Source organism: Ornithodoros turicata, chromosome 1 (genome assembly GCF_037126465.1).
Source record: "Ornithodoros turicata isolate Travis chromosome 1, ASM3712646v1, whole genome shotgun sequence".
Taxonomy (NCBI): domain Eukaryota; kingdom Metazoa; phylum Arthropoda; class Arachnida; order Ixodida; family Argasidae; genus Ornithodoros; species Ornithodoros turicata.
The window spans coordinates 186,288,591-186,304,611 of record NC_088201.1 but is presented as its reverse complement, the minus strand read 5'-3'; the positions used below and the strand labels follow the sequence as shown (position 1 = coordinate 186,304,611).

At 44.2% G+C, this 16,021-nt stretch overlaps 1 protein-coding gene across 1 annotated transcript; it reads left to right on the top strand.

Annotated features, from left to right (window-relative positions):
- Window positions 1-2,486: 2,486 nt before the first annotated feature.
- On the top strand, window positions 2,487-13,665 carry LOC135378872 (uncharacterized). The gene is made up of 3 exons (XM_064612024.1): window positions 2,487-2,627; window positions 10,120-10,524; window positions 11,832-13,665. The coding sequence occupies exons 1-3, from the start codon at window positions 2,534-2,536 to the stop codon at window positions 12,035-12,037; spliced, it is 705 nt and encodes a 234-aa protein (XP_064468094.1). The 5' UTR covers window positions 2,487-2,533; the 3' UTR covers window positions 12,038-13,665.
- Window positions 13,666-16,021: the final 2,356 nt, after the last annotated feature.

Here is a 16,021-nt window from a genome sequence, read left to right as displayed (position 1 = left end):
ATTGAAGTCACCGAGCAGAATTAAGTGATGACATGAAAACTTGCTGACAATATACGATAAGGAATCGTGTAGGAACTGTACAAAGGAGTCAGGGGTACCAGGTGGTCTATAGCACACGCCAATAAGAAGATTAGGATACACTTGTGACAAGGACACCCATACAGACTCAATCTCAACGCTAACTTCAATATGGGTGGGCGACAGTGTTTTTTTTTTTACTGCAATTAGTACACCACCTCCTCTCCTTCCTTCTCTATCTGAATATATGGTAATCGGTAAAACAAGGGTTAAGCTCATCATTACAGACATCAGACGACAACCACGTCTTAGTTAAAATAACAATGTCCGAGGAGCAGTCATACAATAGACGACACAGGGCATCAAGTTTGGGCATGACACTTCTAATGTTCGTATAGAGCACAAATTCAGTTCATATTCTCGTTTTCAGATGAACAGATTATTTTCTCACTTTCTGTCTCGTGTCTATGTTTATGAATCGTTTCTGAGAAGTTAATGCTCGCTGTAGCGCTTACGGCATCTGTAAGAAAAAAAAAATGAATGACTAAAATGTTACGTTGCAGATGTCCTCATTTTTCATTATGCATTATGCTAAGGAACATTATGTCACAGGAATATACTACAACACATTGACTAAATCGCAGGGGAGGACGGAAATTTTGGAGGCATTATGTGACAAGGTTTCTGACCAATCACAGGGCTGAGATAAGGGGACATTCGTAATTCGTTATGGCTCCCCGCATGGATCCACAAAAGAAACGAGGAACCTGGTAACCTAGAGCTGTTTGCTGTAATACTCTTATTTGGGAGGGGGTTCAATGAGCTCCCTCTACGGAATATAGGGGCGAGGGGGACACTGGGAAGCTGCGCAGACTTCTGACCTGGTCGCATATCGTATTGAACAGTAAAAGGCAGTTGAAGACACAGTAATCAAGGGGATGACACGTTTCGACGCCATTTTAAGATTGACTACGTGTCCCTGACTATATGACGGCCGGCATGGTGCGTTTTTCTTGCGTAAATGCTGAGTTTTCACGCCCAGCGCGAAATTGTGTACATCGCAGCTGCTCGTAGCGCGTGATTCACTGCATCAGAGCAGGCTTGATATTTCACGCAGCAGTCAGTTCATGTTCCTCACTGCTATTCCTTAGAACATCATACCACCACCACCACCAGTCAGTCTGTTCACGAGCGTACAGAGCAACCAATCACGGCGCAGCAAGTCACTTCTGGTTCCGGTCCAGCATCCTACTTCGTTTTTAGCAATGGCCGCCCTTCGAAAAAGCTGCAGAAGGACATCTCCAAGTACAATAACTTCCGCTCGTGAGGGTCCATTTTACCAAATGCGAATCAATTACAGAGGAACCCACACAAAAACAACTATCTCAGGAAGGTACAGGAAGGACAGGAGAATGTTTCCAACACTTCGTAAATCACATACGCCAAACCCGCTGTGCACACAGCAGAGGGATTTTCGCCCCAAGCGGTTTGACAGGCGTATTTTTTCACGGAGCGTAGCCATGTAGAGTGCTACGCAGCGCGATATTTACAGAAACACCTTGGGGACGCCTGCAAAGAGAGTGTTCAGCACTGCAAAGCCGCCCAATCTCATCTGCAGCTGTCAGTCATAATCATATTGATATGCATTGACATCAGCTCTTTCAGAGAAAAAGTACATTCTAAGGAAAACAGTAATTTTACTCCTTTCGGGGACTAAATGCATTGCCACAAAAATTACTCATTTTTGGTAGTAAATGCACGGGAACGCAAACTATTTCTTATTTTGTGTGGGCGGAAAATTTCAAAGTTGGCTCAGTTACAGCCTTATGACATCAAATTGACAAAGAGCACATATTTCCGTAGTCTGTTGCATTCGGAAGACCATTCGCGAAGTTCAGTGACAATTTGCAGTCCTAGGGAATACATGTCGGGGTTAGGGGAATAAACGGGGAGTAATTGCAGTCTAGAGAGTAAAAGCTGTAACTACTCCCCATTTTGATTCTTTTTTTCTTAGAGTGTACTTGTGGTGGATGTCAAAGTGGCGGAACCGAAGGTCGGTCCTCCAAACAACTTTCCTGAAGCGATGCAGCAGCTCGTTGAGTGCTTTCTGTAAATGCACATTACCCGGATGCATCACAAGTGTACTAGACTTCCCAGGCAACTGAAGAAGTCACGCTGAGGGGGGGGGGGGGGAGTACGTGTCTATGTGGCAATTAATCGATGGAAGGCTAACAATACCTTCCAACGCATTCGGTTTTCTTTTATCTGTCGGCTTGATATCGATAGGCTTACGTAATGGACGCTGGGATAATAGGACAATTGTCTGCGAGATAAATGTACCATTGAATTAGCGAGTCAGGGTGTGAAGCACTCCCCTCTGCGCAATAAGATATACATCTGTTCCAGATATCGGAGACCTCGTTCGCAGAAAACAATGTAATCCCCAGAGGGCCAATCCCACCCTTATCGTTCCCACATCCTGTGATTCTGATTCTTTTATCGATGTCGTTTATGAATGCGGTTTCGGCTCGAAGGGATCAAAACAGCGTCAGGAAGGAAGGTTTTCATGGATTCTATCCGATTGGTCGTCGCGGCGCTGCTCCTTACAGGCTAGTGCATATCATACAAATCATATTGTTCGAATATTATGCCGGCTGTAGGAAAATGGGTAGCCGTTACCTAAAATGCCATTGTTCCAAATGCGAAAATGAAACACGTACATTTGGATATTCGGGTTGTGCTCTCGACATAATTTAACTCGGACAATCTGGCGTATCGTGGTATTCATGATTCATAGATAACAGTTGATTTGCTCTGATTATACCCTCCTGCGCTGGGATCATCTGACCGAATAAGAATTTGTGCTAGCAGACTACTGTAGGGAATTTGCGGAAGGAATTTGCTACAGCTTCAGTCAGAGCGTAAACTATAGTCGGTACTTGAGAGTGTGGAGGTGATGAACACAGGTAATTTCGTCTTCCTCCTCTCTTCAGGAGATGGGCGGTATGGCCGTAACGGGTGGTCAAACGCCTCACTACCGCTCATATGCCCACGTAGACCCCTTTGGGGTCAGATTATGCGTGTCCGGTGATATGGAACAGCACACATGCGATACACAAGGGCTGAGTGTTGCAAAAGCGGCGCATTTCCTGGTAAAATTTGTTGACCAGATTGTGCTCATCCGCAGTCAAATCTCCCGGCTTCCCTGGGATGTTGTGATGTCAGGTCATTTGAAGACTTTTATCGTCAGCCGAGAGTCGTCTGCTACAACCTTGTATTAAGGCGACCGGTCAACTGCACCACGTGTAACCAGCGGCGGATCTAGAAAAATAGGGGGAGGGGGGTTTCAACCTCACCAAAGCATTAGGCTGAACATTATGCTCTCCCCTCCCCGCTCGCGCTACCAGAAAGTTAGATGCGGCGAACTGCGATAGCTTTTGAGCGTGTTATGGGCCGAAGTCATGTTGACAGCTGAGCTGGAAAATCTATTACAGAAGTTGTAACAGCAGCTAATAACGCCCTTAAGCAACTCAAAGAATGGTCTGGGTGTAACTCCCTTAGTCTTAATACGGCAATAACTAAGGTGTTGCTCTTTCGACCTAAAGGGAAAATCATAACTGAAGACGTTTCTGTCTATCGTAACGGTCGTAAACTTAATGTTTAGCTTTAACCTTAACCTTAAATGTTTAGGGGCAACGTTTTCGGAACATCTGCAATGGGACAACCATGCATGTTATGTCGTTAAAAAACTTACTGCTATAAATGGCGTTTTAGGCAGACATAGTTATGTTCTTCCAGGTAACATTAACTTGCTGCCTTACAATTCTTTATTTTATTCACGGTACAATTATTGTTTCTTAGTGTGGCGAACAACGACGGCTGGAAATATTTACGAACTGTTTGTCCTGCAAAAAAGGGCTATAAGTATTATTGCTTGTGTGGGACGATTGTCTCTTGCTGCGGAATTGTTTGAACAGTACAATATTATTCCGATACCGAAATTCTACAACTATCAGCTTACCCTAACTTATGCAGTAAGCGTCCGTGAAAATAAGACGACATTTCTAGGTATATGTCCGTTAACTATGCCCGCATCCATGTATTCTTTGCGATACAGGATTTGGTGTGTCCCATTGCGTCGAACAAACTACGGCAAGCAGTCATTGACGTACATGTCACCATTTATTTTTAATCCGTATGTTGAGACGTCGTCTGACCCATTGTTGATGTCAAAAGGAAAGCTCTGTCGCTTTATGTTGGGTACTTAACTGTTAATTGAGTCCACTTTGAACGTCCACGGGGACGATATTTCCGGTTTCCGATAGATCACTCACTTTAACTGAGAGGGTACCGGAATCGGTGGAGTAGCGATTCATGAAATGAATGGAGCGAACACTATGGGCACCCTTCACATATACATGACGGTTCCCAAACCTACGAATATGAGAGTCAAAACTTCGTCAGTACAAAATCTGGAGCATAAATTTGGGAATTTAGATGGTCTGTGCGGATGAGGTTACCATTGGCAACAACAGGTGTCTCTCATTACAGTCTAGTAAAATACAGGCTCACCGTTCCTAAGGACATTGTCATTTGCTCCCGATTATCTCACTGTGTACCGGGTGTCTCAGTTAAATCCCCGGGCTGAATAATTCGTGAACCGATGCATCAATTGAAGAACTTTCCTTTTTACAATTATCTCTCCTGTACCGCCTACAACTTGCGCACCGTCTGAATGGGTGGGAGGCGCCCATCATTTAAATAATAAAGTCGGCATTAAAATGGGTACTACCCCTTTTGGGACCTGCCACCAACGCTGGTCATCTGCAACACTAATTAATTCGTTTCGGTTTGCATATTTTGTAGCGGCTGGTCGCGGTTAAGCGCCAACGAACGCTCTTCCACTCCCATATCCGCCAGTGAATTACGTCCTTTTGCACTTGGCCGCGACCAGCCGCGACAAAAATATGTAAACCGAAGCCAATTAATTACTGTAACAAATGACCTGCTTTGGTGGCAGGTTTTTCACTACAATGTGTCCAATAAAGTTCCCAAAAGGGGTATAGTACCCATTTTAATTCCGACGACGCCCTGCTTTAGAAGTTATGCTTTTCACGCAGAGTTAATTGTGCCTAACTCGTTCCTTGCTAACAGTTATTTTTTTTTTTGGTAACGAAGTAACGATTCAGTTACTTTTTAAAAAATGGTAATAGTAACGGAATCAGTTACAAAAATTGGTAACTCGTTACTTACGTTACTCATCACATAATTCTCACATCATCACATAATTCCCAAGAGGTAATTTGGAAAATATGTGAATTGTGCCCTGCCCTACGCAAGAACAGGTGTTGCGGCTTTCTGGTGTTCCATCAGGGCCTCTTCGATACAGAAGACCTGCCTAATGCCCACACTCACTCCTTAGCACATGGAAACATAATGTCGGGATGTCAGCCAACCATCGCAGGATATTTGAAACACACGCTTTCTGTGGCTACCAGTCAAACATGTACAAGATACTCAAAAATGTATTTAAGATAAGATAATAAATACTAACGTTAGAATGTAATTAAGATAGAGTATAAATACAGGAAAATTAAAGTAATTAAGATAGAGTACAAAATACTTCAAAAAGTATTTGAAATACAATTAAGATACTATTTATCCTTGAACGCAAAAAGTCACCGGTCACTGGTCAATGCGGCAAGTCACCGCTATGTGACATGAATCACCAAAACCCCGCCCATACGCAAGCCGCAGCTGTGTGATAGGAGTAATCTAAACACAAGTCCCAGAAAGATGACAAAGAGATACCACATAACTCCACTAAGTATATGTGACCCAGAACAAAGCAAACTTCTAGCAGGTCACTGCTAGTGCGCGGTGAGGTCAGAATTCGGCGTCACCGCGTCAGGGCACACATAATAGAACCCTCACTGGCCAAGGATTAGGACACACGTGGCAGGATCTCTAAATCGAGACTTCCAAGAAGGGACAATGTCCAGGTCAAGTTCGAGGGACTCAGGAAATTTCCACTGAACAAGCAAGATAATGGAAAGACGAGGCACAGAAAGTATGAGAGGGAGATCCAAAATATGTAATAAGAGTATTGAGTAGAAAATACCATAAAATGTATTTTAAATAGAGTACAAATACACAAAACAAAAAGTATTGAGTAAAGTTCCAAAATACCGCAAATTGTATTTAAAATACAGTATTTTAAATACAATACTCAAAATACGTACAAGTCTGCTACCAGTGGATGCCCACGCGGCTAACGGTGGGTCCTCTCCATGGCAACGGCAGAAGAAGCACGGTCGGGACCCATGGGCTCGTAAATGTTACGTCACGCTGTTTAAGCGATCAGGCTTAGTTTCTTAGTGGCGCTTGTGTGACGCAGGAAATATATGGAGATGGCTATTTAGACAGGGGAGCTAAAAGCAGCAGACAACTTATGGTTCAGAACATAAGACAAATCTCGTTATAACCCTCTCTGAAGTCATCAGAATCTACCTTGCATCGTGTACTCTGGGGCGCTGGAGGTGATCGGTATGCTGTTGGTGGCTTCGGTCTCTCGCTCAGCGTCGCGGCTAAGATTGAACATTAAAGTTCATTAACCTGAAACAGGATTGGTACAGAAAACAACGAAGGTGGACGGCGGAATAGATGGGAAGCTCGACGTGCAACAGTCTGTGAGTCACCCAATTATGAAGCACAGTAGCACAGTCAAAGGGTCACAAGGCCGTCTCTGCCGACTGTGTTTTTGTTGACGCAAATAGTGTCCCTGGCGTGCATGACTCTCAATACCAGCCTGTGCGACTGGGAAATATTACTGATCATGTTCCCGGCAGCTGCTTTTGCTCCCCACTGTGCTGAAGGCGCCCTTCTTGCTGAGAACTGAAATCAACGACAATACATTGGGCACTGCCTCACGCATTTACGTGATATGTATGATAAGAGGTGGAGAAGCATGATCATCGGGTGCCTGGGTGCTGTGCACTGCAGAGACGTTTTGCTGCTGGGTGGCCGGGCGACACCAGCGACACGTTTTTACCTGGTGCTATGCGGAGGCAAAGCTTCTAGGTTGATTCCACAGTCGAATAACGAGATTTCACGTGGTGCAGCTAAGTTCTGTGCTGTGCATGGCCTCCCGCCTATTTCCGTGCAGTCTCTGAGAATGAGCAGCATATGGGAACGAGGGGAAAGCAAAAGCCAGGGCCAGTTTACTGCGGTGTTCTAAAGTTCACAACAAATGCAGAAAAAAAAAACATGAGCTTTTCAGGCAACTTGGAACTATCTCTGGGGCTGTATAGTAAATGAAACTATTGAGCATTCTATATTATACATTTATTTCGTTTCGTTATTATCTGTTACAGATGCAACAGGTATACAGGGTGTTTTACGAAAACCCCGGCTGAACACAGGGCTAGGTGGGGCAACTAAGACGCGACATTTTCTGTTTGAAGCCGCCTGTCTCGGAGACGCGTTACGCCATGCGCTTGAAACTTTACTCATATAGCACGCTCGTAGCCAACCATAATCGCGATTGACAACGTTTTCGCCCGATTTGTTGAAGACGCGAGGCGGAATCTTTCTTTTTGTCCTTATCTACGGCATCACCGATAAAAAAAGAGGCAGAAAAAATGAAAGCAGTAGGCCACCCGTACTTAACAAGTCCAAGGAGAGAAACGTTGTCATCCGGGATGATGGTTGGCTAGGATAGCGCTATGTGGTGAAGTTCATTTTAAGAGTGTAGAGAAGGAGAGGGAACATCAAAGCGTCTCTTGCGGTCTTGCGGCTGTTCCTTATCTCCCGTCACCCCGCGTATGTCAACCAGGCGGATGAACACGAAATTGACAACGGGATAGCTGATCCAAAGAGCGCGTTGGTGCACTCCTCCGCGCAAGAAATATGTAAACAGAAACCGATTAATTACTCGAAAGAATCACTAAATGTCGATCCATGACTTGAAAACCCGAGACGAGGTAGGGACGAAAACAGACATACACAAACACGGTCTCAAAGAAATTGAAGTTCTTGCGCAGGAGGGGACGACGGAGACACAAACGGAATAAAGCTTGCAAGGGGAAATGATAACGAAAGGAAAGTTAGGTAGCAAGTTAGTTAGTTAGGTCTCCGTCGTCCCCTCCTGCGCAAGAACTTCAATTTCTTTGAGACCGTGTTTGTGTATGTCTGTTTTCGTCCCTACCTCGTCTCGGGTTTTCAAGTCATGGATCGTCACCACCAGCTCGCTTGCTACCTAAGTTTCCTTTCGTTATCATTTCCCCTTGCAAGCTTTATTCCGTTTGTGTCTCCGTCGTCCCCTCCTGCGCAAGAATTTCAATTTCTTTGAGACCGTGTTTGTGTATGTCTGTTTTCGTCCCTACCTCGTCTCGGGTTTTCAAGTCATGGATCGTCACCACCAGCTCGCTTGCTACCTAACTTTCCTTTCGTTATCATTTCCCCTTGCAAGCTTTATTCCGTTTGTGTCTCCGTCGTCCCCTCCTGCGCAAGAACTTCAATTTCTTTGAGACCGTGTTTGTGTATGTCTGTTTTCGTCCCTACCTCGTCTCGGGTTTTCAAGTCATGGATCGTCACCACCAGCTCGCTTGCTACCTAACTTTCCTTTCGTTATCATTTCCCCTTGCAAGCTTTATTCCGTTTGTGTCTCCGTCGTCCCCTCCTGCGCAAGAACTTCAATTTCTTTGAGACCGTGTTTGTGTATGTCTGTTTTCGTCCCTACCTCGTCTCGGGTTTTCAAGTCATGGATCGTCACCACCAGCTCGCTTGCTACCTAACTTTCCTTTCGTTACTAAATGTCGATGCGTTTTTGTTTTTTTTTTGCAATATTTTTCGCTGAAGATCCCGATGCGTAAAACAGAGGTTCCGTAAGCGTGCGAAGTAAAAGTTAAAAGTTAAGATGTTTATCTAATTAGTGAGCGTATGCAAATGAGCCGCTCATTACTCAGATGTCCTAAGAATCTTCACCGAAAAGAAATTTCTTCGATAGCTCACGAATTATTCAGCCGGGGTTTTGCGTGAAACACCCTGTATAAACTACAGAAAAGCTCACTGAGGGCTCATAACGTTTTTCAGTCACCGGTCATCCTCTGTCGAACTCTTTCGCCAATAGCTGACCGGTACTGTTTAAGAATCATGGAAAAGGCTCGACTTCCGTGTCTACGCTAGCAGACGTGTCACGCTATGAGTGCTCCATGTGGATGTGTATACTGATAATGTAACACTGAGTATAACGGCTACAACAAGCAAACTCCAAGCGTGCGTCACGAGTGTAAGCAGCGACTTTCAGCTGCAGCCGAAAAAAAAAGTGTTAAACTAAAAATGTCAAAAATTCGTTTTTCGTTGTGGATTCCATATTCTTCCATACTTTCATACGTAGGGGATATACGCAGCATTAACGTCGCTGTGCAAATACCTGGCATTGTAGTCATGAAGGGAATAGTCAGCCCTTTACAAGCCACACTGCCACAGAAGCGAGTAGGAAAGGAAAATTTAAACAAGCAGCGATCACAAAGCACCTTGCCTATCGGAACCTGCCAGGCGCTCGACACGGAAGCGAGGACACTGACGCCATTTCCCCACGAAATTACCGGTGTCCTACTGAATGTTCTACCCTTTCCTGATCCTGTTCGTGCATTGTTGTATCCTGCTTATAATCTCAATTGTCACAAAAAATCTGCCATTTAACAGTTCTTCATTTCGAAAGGGTAATAGATTTGCGAGGAGTGCCACTTTTAATGTGTTTAAGGTACATCGATCGGAAAGCAGATATAGTACACGATATTAATTGTTCGTTACGGTGCTAAGCCCACACAACACCCACACACCCCCTGCCAACCCACTGCCTCTTGAACTGAGACACAACAATCATTTAGCAGAAGAGTTAAGAGGATATATTGTCAGTACATCCTGACATTTCTATTAAGTGTACAATTGATTACGCTGCATAGAACTTTTTTGTGTGTGTTTGTCCTGTAGCTTATTAAGTTCTTTTGTCCGCCAGAAAATAAATGCTTCGAATTATGAAAAAAAAAGTTAGTTTGTTGCGTTGCAAGGGTTAACTTCATATATTTCGGGCATTAGGAGTATCTGCCGGCAGTACCGAAGACTCCAACTTGTTCCTGGACATCGTTCTTGAGGCTTTCCTTCCTGACCTTGTGAGAAACGCCTCGCAAGATCCTCTCCCGCTTGCTGATATTCGTTTTGACGTTATCGACTACTACATCCCCACCGACAAAGCCACAGTTGAATTCTCTGGCGGAAGACTTATCGGGTTGGCCTCCAAGGTTCGCCGACATGGTCGCTGCACACGTCCAAGGCTGCTGGCCGACAAGGTCACTCTGGAGTGCGAACTGACATTAGATGGCGTCACCGTCACTTACAACGGGTCTTACAGAGCTCCAGGAAAGGACGGGAAGATGCATAATATTTCTGTGGAGTTAATTGTTCTGAACACTTACGCCTTCGTACAAGTCACCAGCAAAGAAGGTAAGTGTTTGGAGGACCCATTAATGGGACGGTAGCATTAGTAAAGCCATGTGTGAAACAGATACGACCGACCGACTGATACCTTCGGCTAACAGTGCTCATATATTAAATAAACGATTTTTTTTAAAAAGATCAGCTCAGCTTCCGCAGCAGGGGCTCCAGCGACGTCAACGTCATTTCTTACCCTTTGTTGGACACGAGAAAGTGTGCTATTGCACATCACCAGGAACACTCCCCACTGCTTTTCTGGTGCATTGTTAATAAAAAAAAAACATAAAAAATCGATTAAAAACATTTTTGCAGCCGTGAAAAAAGTGAGACTAACTTGTTCCATGAAGCAGCTACGGAACTTGAATGAAATGGGACAGGGACTGTCCCACGGTCCACTTTAGGCTCCTTTGAGTGGATTTCAGGCCCCTACAAAGAGGGAGACAATTTACACGCTGTACAGGTGCTTTGCACAAGCCTCTTTGTACTCCTTTGCGCACAGGCTGCACCTAGGATGTGGCTTTTGCTATGATTTTATAAGGGGCATTACTAGCCTCATGCGCACGAGTCATTCTTCTGTCAATTCTTCATTCTCATTTGATATGGCGTGATGTCGTTCGGGTTCCTGTACTGGGTGTTTTGCGTGGGTTTTCCTCGGACGTTCAAAGACAGACGTCGGTATAGTTCCCCGTGAAGCGGGCCCAGGACGCACGATATTCCACCTGCAATAGTCGCCACGTTGCTCGCCTCAGCGTGGCTGACTACGGCAGGCCGTTCCATCTTCACTACTACTTGCGCTTGCACTTGCAATTGCACGGAACTTGTTTGTGGACAGCGTCCTAGAAGGTTGCTCGTACGGTCACAAGTTGAACATGAGAGACTTTCATCTTTCATGGTCACAAATTGGTCAACTTAACTACCTATTGTATAAAATACAGACCGCTGTTAGGGGCATCCTGCACATATGTACGGGGCTGAACAAAAGTTTACGGAACACGCCGCGGTGCATTCCTTCCTCAGGGTGACGCGTTACCAGCGAATGGGATCGTAGGGACTTACAGACACGTCCCCTATAGGTCACCCAGTCACCTGTTTGCAAGTCCGTACGGTGCTATGCGCTGCTGACTTTGAGGATGGAATGCTCTCGAGTGTGTTCCGTAAACTTATGTCCAGCACTGTACTTGACTTGTCGCTTTGACAGACTCGAGTATCAAAATCCGGAAGCGGTGATAACTCTGCCGTAAGCACAATCTATGTCGAGCCTTATCTTTTCCGGAAGTGTTTTCGTTTCATAATTGTTCTAAATTGTGCCGTTTCAGATGGCACACCAGTGCTGAATAATTTCAGGATTCCAAAGGTGAGCCTGAAGCTCAAAGAAACAGGGTTCAGCGGCTTCGCCCAGTCGGACAACGTGAGGCAGGCACTGAGACGAAGCGTACAAAGCAAGCTCTCTTCTGTGCTGCTTCGAAAATTCCGCAAAACCCTCGAGGAAGCTTTACAAAGTGTGCTGATGCCTATTGCTTGAAACGGATCCGGAATGGGTGTTGTATTTCAATAAAATCAAGCACGCGTGTATTGATGGAGGGATGGGGCACAATTTGTTCCCCAAAATGAAATTTTTGGACCTTCCCGTGATGTTCCCGGGGCGCCATTAGTGACTCCGTTTGATATGATGCCACTTAACGATGAAATGTTTGGACGTTGCGGTAACATTTCATGCACAAATATAATGTCACCGCAGTGATTCTATTTCACTGTTGGTGCAGTATTTGAAATGTTGCATTTTAGAAACATTGCGATTATGTTACCGAGGGAGTTTTTTTTAATGCGAAGCAGAGTTGCGGAGTTGCCACTCCGGGGTTGGAATGATTCCGGAATCATTCCAGATTTATCAGAGCCCGGAATGGAATTTGTATGGAATGGCTGAAACTGTCCTGGGAATGGAATGGGAATGGAATTAGGCATTTTTTCGCAGGCGGATAGAATTGGAATGTAATGGTCTGGGTGCCGCACGGTCAAGAGCGATGCACACTAAACTTTTTTACACCCTTTTCAGTGTAAGGTGGGTGTACCATAACTCACACCCTTTTGAGTGTAAAAATTTGTAGGTGTAATGAAATACACCTACCTCTGAGGGTGTATTTCACAACACACTCAAACACCTCTGAAAGGTTGTAACATCTACTTAGTGGGTGTGCTGCTTATTGGTCTACACTGGTGATTTGACGATGCCCTACAACTGAGACTGATTCAATTTTTAGTGTGGCGTAAAGTCCGCAGCTTTGGTTCCATAGTGTGGGTATCATACATATCAGCCAAAGTAAATAAATAACGTGAACACGTAATGCATTGTGTGCTCCCAATATAGCAATTACGAACTGGTGCCATATTGGACCAGTATGATATACGGATAAGGATATACGCGCTTACATTTAGACGCGCTTAGAGATAAATTCGCAACATCACATAAATGCGATGACGAACCAAGCTCACTTAGAAAGCCATTTCCCTTCTAAGAGCAAAACAGACACTATATACATTGCCTGTCTTGCGAGCGTCTGCAAATTCGATAGCCCTGCTCCCATTCCAGTCAAAACCAAGGGTGAGATGTCCAAGTTTAATTTGATTATACACACAAAAAAACACTGAATCGAGGAATTGCTTGGTGTATCAACTCACCATCAAGATAACGTTTGTGTTTCTAACTTGTTTTGGTATGACGGAAAATTAAGCCTCAGAGTACACGCCATTTATATTCCATGAAATGTTAAACATTTCACAATAAGGCAAAACGCCCCTATACCATTGCACCCTTATTACGCCCTGAGTACACCTTTAACACACCAATGTAGACGCGCACCCAATTCACACCCACGTATGAGAGGATCAGCCTCGAAGGGGTGTAATAAGAGTATGATCTGGGTGTATATTTCAAAATACACCTCTCTTACACTAACATAGGTGTAAAAAAATTTAGTGTGTGGTTTGGTTTCGTTTTAAGAATAAACAAATATGAGATTTTGGCTTTACTAGTGTGAGCCCCACAACCTCTCATCACTTTCCAGTTACTTTAGTGGAAAGCTCCTGTAATTATGATGTCAATGAAGAGGCGGAGAGGAGGAGGGCGAAATAAACTTGTCTTTGGGCTTTTTCCGTGCTGGGTAATGTCAATCTCCTCTATAGCGCTGCTGGGCTGAAAAAGTGGTAAGTGTTCTGGCAAGAGCGTCGAAGCGAAACGTTTTTTCGGTTTGTTTCGGGTTCCGGTTAGGCCATAAAGGTTCGGTTCCGGTTCAGCTTCGGAGTTTCTATTCATTTATTTATCAGTAATACCCTACTGCTCCACATCATCTGTGATCTGCACTACACATCATTTGTGATCGAACCACTGCATTTGTAATCTAGTGGATCGGAAATGAAGTTGGGGGGCATCAAATAAAGGTCACGCGAAATAGCGATGGTACCATGATGAATATCATAAAAGAATCTGAGATTTGCTATCCTGCGACGAGTTTGATGGAGATGACATATATTGGTTCGATTAACCGGTTCAGAGCCTGTAAACCGGTTCGGAACCGTTTGGAGGTTCTAATATGCTACAAATTTTTAAATATTTTTCTTTTTTACACTTTTTTGAAATGCACTTCTGTTTTTCAAGCAACAGGACCCTCTCCCGAGCAACGTGCCGCTAATCTCAAATCCCCTCAAATCAAAACTCAAATCCCCCCCTCACCTCCACCCCCAATTGCGAGAATACAAAAACAAAGGAAACGACATGCCAATATTATAGCAGTAATACGTCATCTGGAAATGGAACGCATTTTTATGTAGCATCTTCATATGGTAAATGAAGTGGTCAGTATTGAAGAGTGACATTAAACGGTAGAAGCAACTTATTTATTTACACATGATAAACAACGGGACTTTCGTGCACGAGACTGCACTTCTTCAGATTAGAAAAATCTGAAGATAGTACAGGCACATATATACAGTTGACGGTCGAGAGTTTTGGCATGACAGGATAACAAGGTGATGCATAGGATGCAAATACAGGTAAAAATCAAAAGGACATAAATGCAAAGCAGAAAGCAGGGTATCAGAAGCGCAACATAACACGAGTCCAAGGGATTACACAGGCAACGAGAACCCATGTAGGTGACGTTCGAGGAATTAAGGATAAAAAGGGGGTTATGGCGACGGAATGAGGACACAGGAGCGAAGTACAAAGCTGAGCAGTGGACTGTGAGAACATGAAGACATGGAAACATGGAAGGAAAAAATGACAATAATGACAATGCAATGACAAAACACACAAACTCTAAAACAGCTCTCCATTTTTCTTTCCATATTTTCTTCGATTGTCTCTCTGCTGAGACCACCTCCGACTTCACGTTCTCACGCTCCACTGGTCACCTCTGTACTCCGCTCCTGTCTCCTCATTCCGTCGTCATAACACCCTTTTTTTCCCCTTAATTCCTCGAACGTCACCTACATGCGTTCTCGCTTCCTGTGTAACCCCTTGGGCTCGCGTTATGTTGTGCTTCTGAAACCACTATTTTTGTATTTATGTTTTAGATTTTTTCCTGTATTTGCATCCTTTCCATCACCCTGTTACCCTCTCATGCCAAAACTCCCCCGTCAACTGTACATATGTGCATGCACCATGTTGATATTTTTGTAACCTGAAGAAGTGCAGTCTCTTGCACGAAAATCTTGCTTACCGTGTGTAAATTAATAAGTTGCTCCTACCGTTTAATATATTTCTTTGATTTACTCACAGCCGGCAACTTGACATCGCCTTTTTTTTGCCTTCGTATCTTCTTAGACACAATTGGTCAGAGGAACTTCCAACGCCCCATCCAAGTCTTAACACATGCCTTCTTGCGCGTCACTAGACGGCATCTCCACAGACACGTTTTCCCTTTACTCCCAATGTGAGAGGGTGAAGGAGCACAGTGCCGCCTCATGCGTCGAAGATGAGCTTTATCTTGCGGAAACAAAACAAAAACAAATGTAACAGGGTAACGCTGTCAGAACTGCCCTTGTCATGGGTTGCGTTTTTTGTTTTCTTTTAATCTTTTTCCAGGACACAAGAGGCGATAGTGTACTTTTTCGCCCTCTCATATTTGGGGCGATGGAAAGACGCGTCTCCGAAGAAAAAATTGCGTTCCTTCACAATTTTTTTTTTTTTGACGATCTATCAAACGGATTTTTGTTGTGAGAACGGCTACGGTATCGAGTGACCGAAAGGAGCAGGTGTTCTCATTGGTAAAACTTGTTAGCTCTTATACTTAAAAAACTAATTATTGAAAGTTGATTAGGACAATGCCTTAAGAGTTTGCTGGTGCCCTCTTAATGAGTGCCCTTGAGCCTTAGGTATATTGCCATTGACTTCATCACGAAAAACGTGATATATATACTTTTAAAAAATATGTTCGCATTTAGCTGGGACACTCTGTAGAGACCAGAATATTCGCCGTCTCCACTGCGCGGCCATTTTGTAGCGATCGTG

Bases quoted from the DNA above. Each gene is read 5' to 3' on its own strand.
- LOC135378872 (XM_064612024.1), top strand. From the start codon at position 2,534: ATGCGGTTTCGGCTCGAAGGGATCAAAACAGCGTCAGGAAGGAAGGTT. The intron at 2,628-10,119 runs GCTAGTGCATAT...TTCGGGCATTAG, and splicing joins CGCGGCGCTGCTCCTTACAG to GAGTATCTGCCGGCAGTACC. The intron at 10,525-11,831 runs GTAAGTGTTTGG...GTGCCGTTTCAG, and splicing joins ACAAGTCACCAGCAAAGAAG to ATGGCACACCAGTGCTGAAT.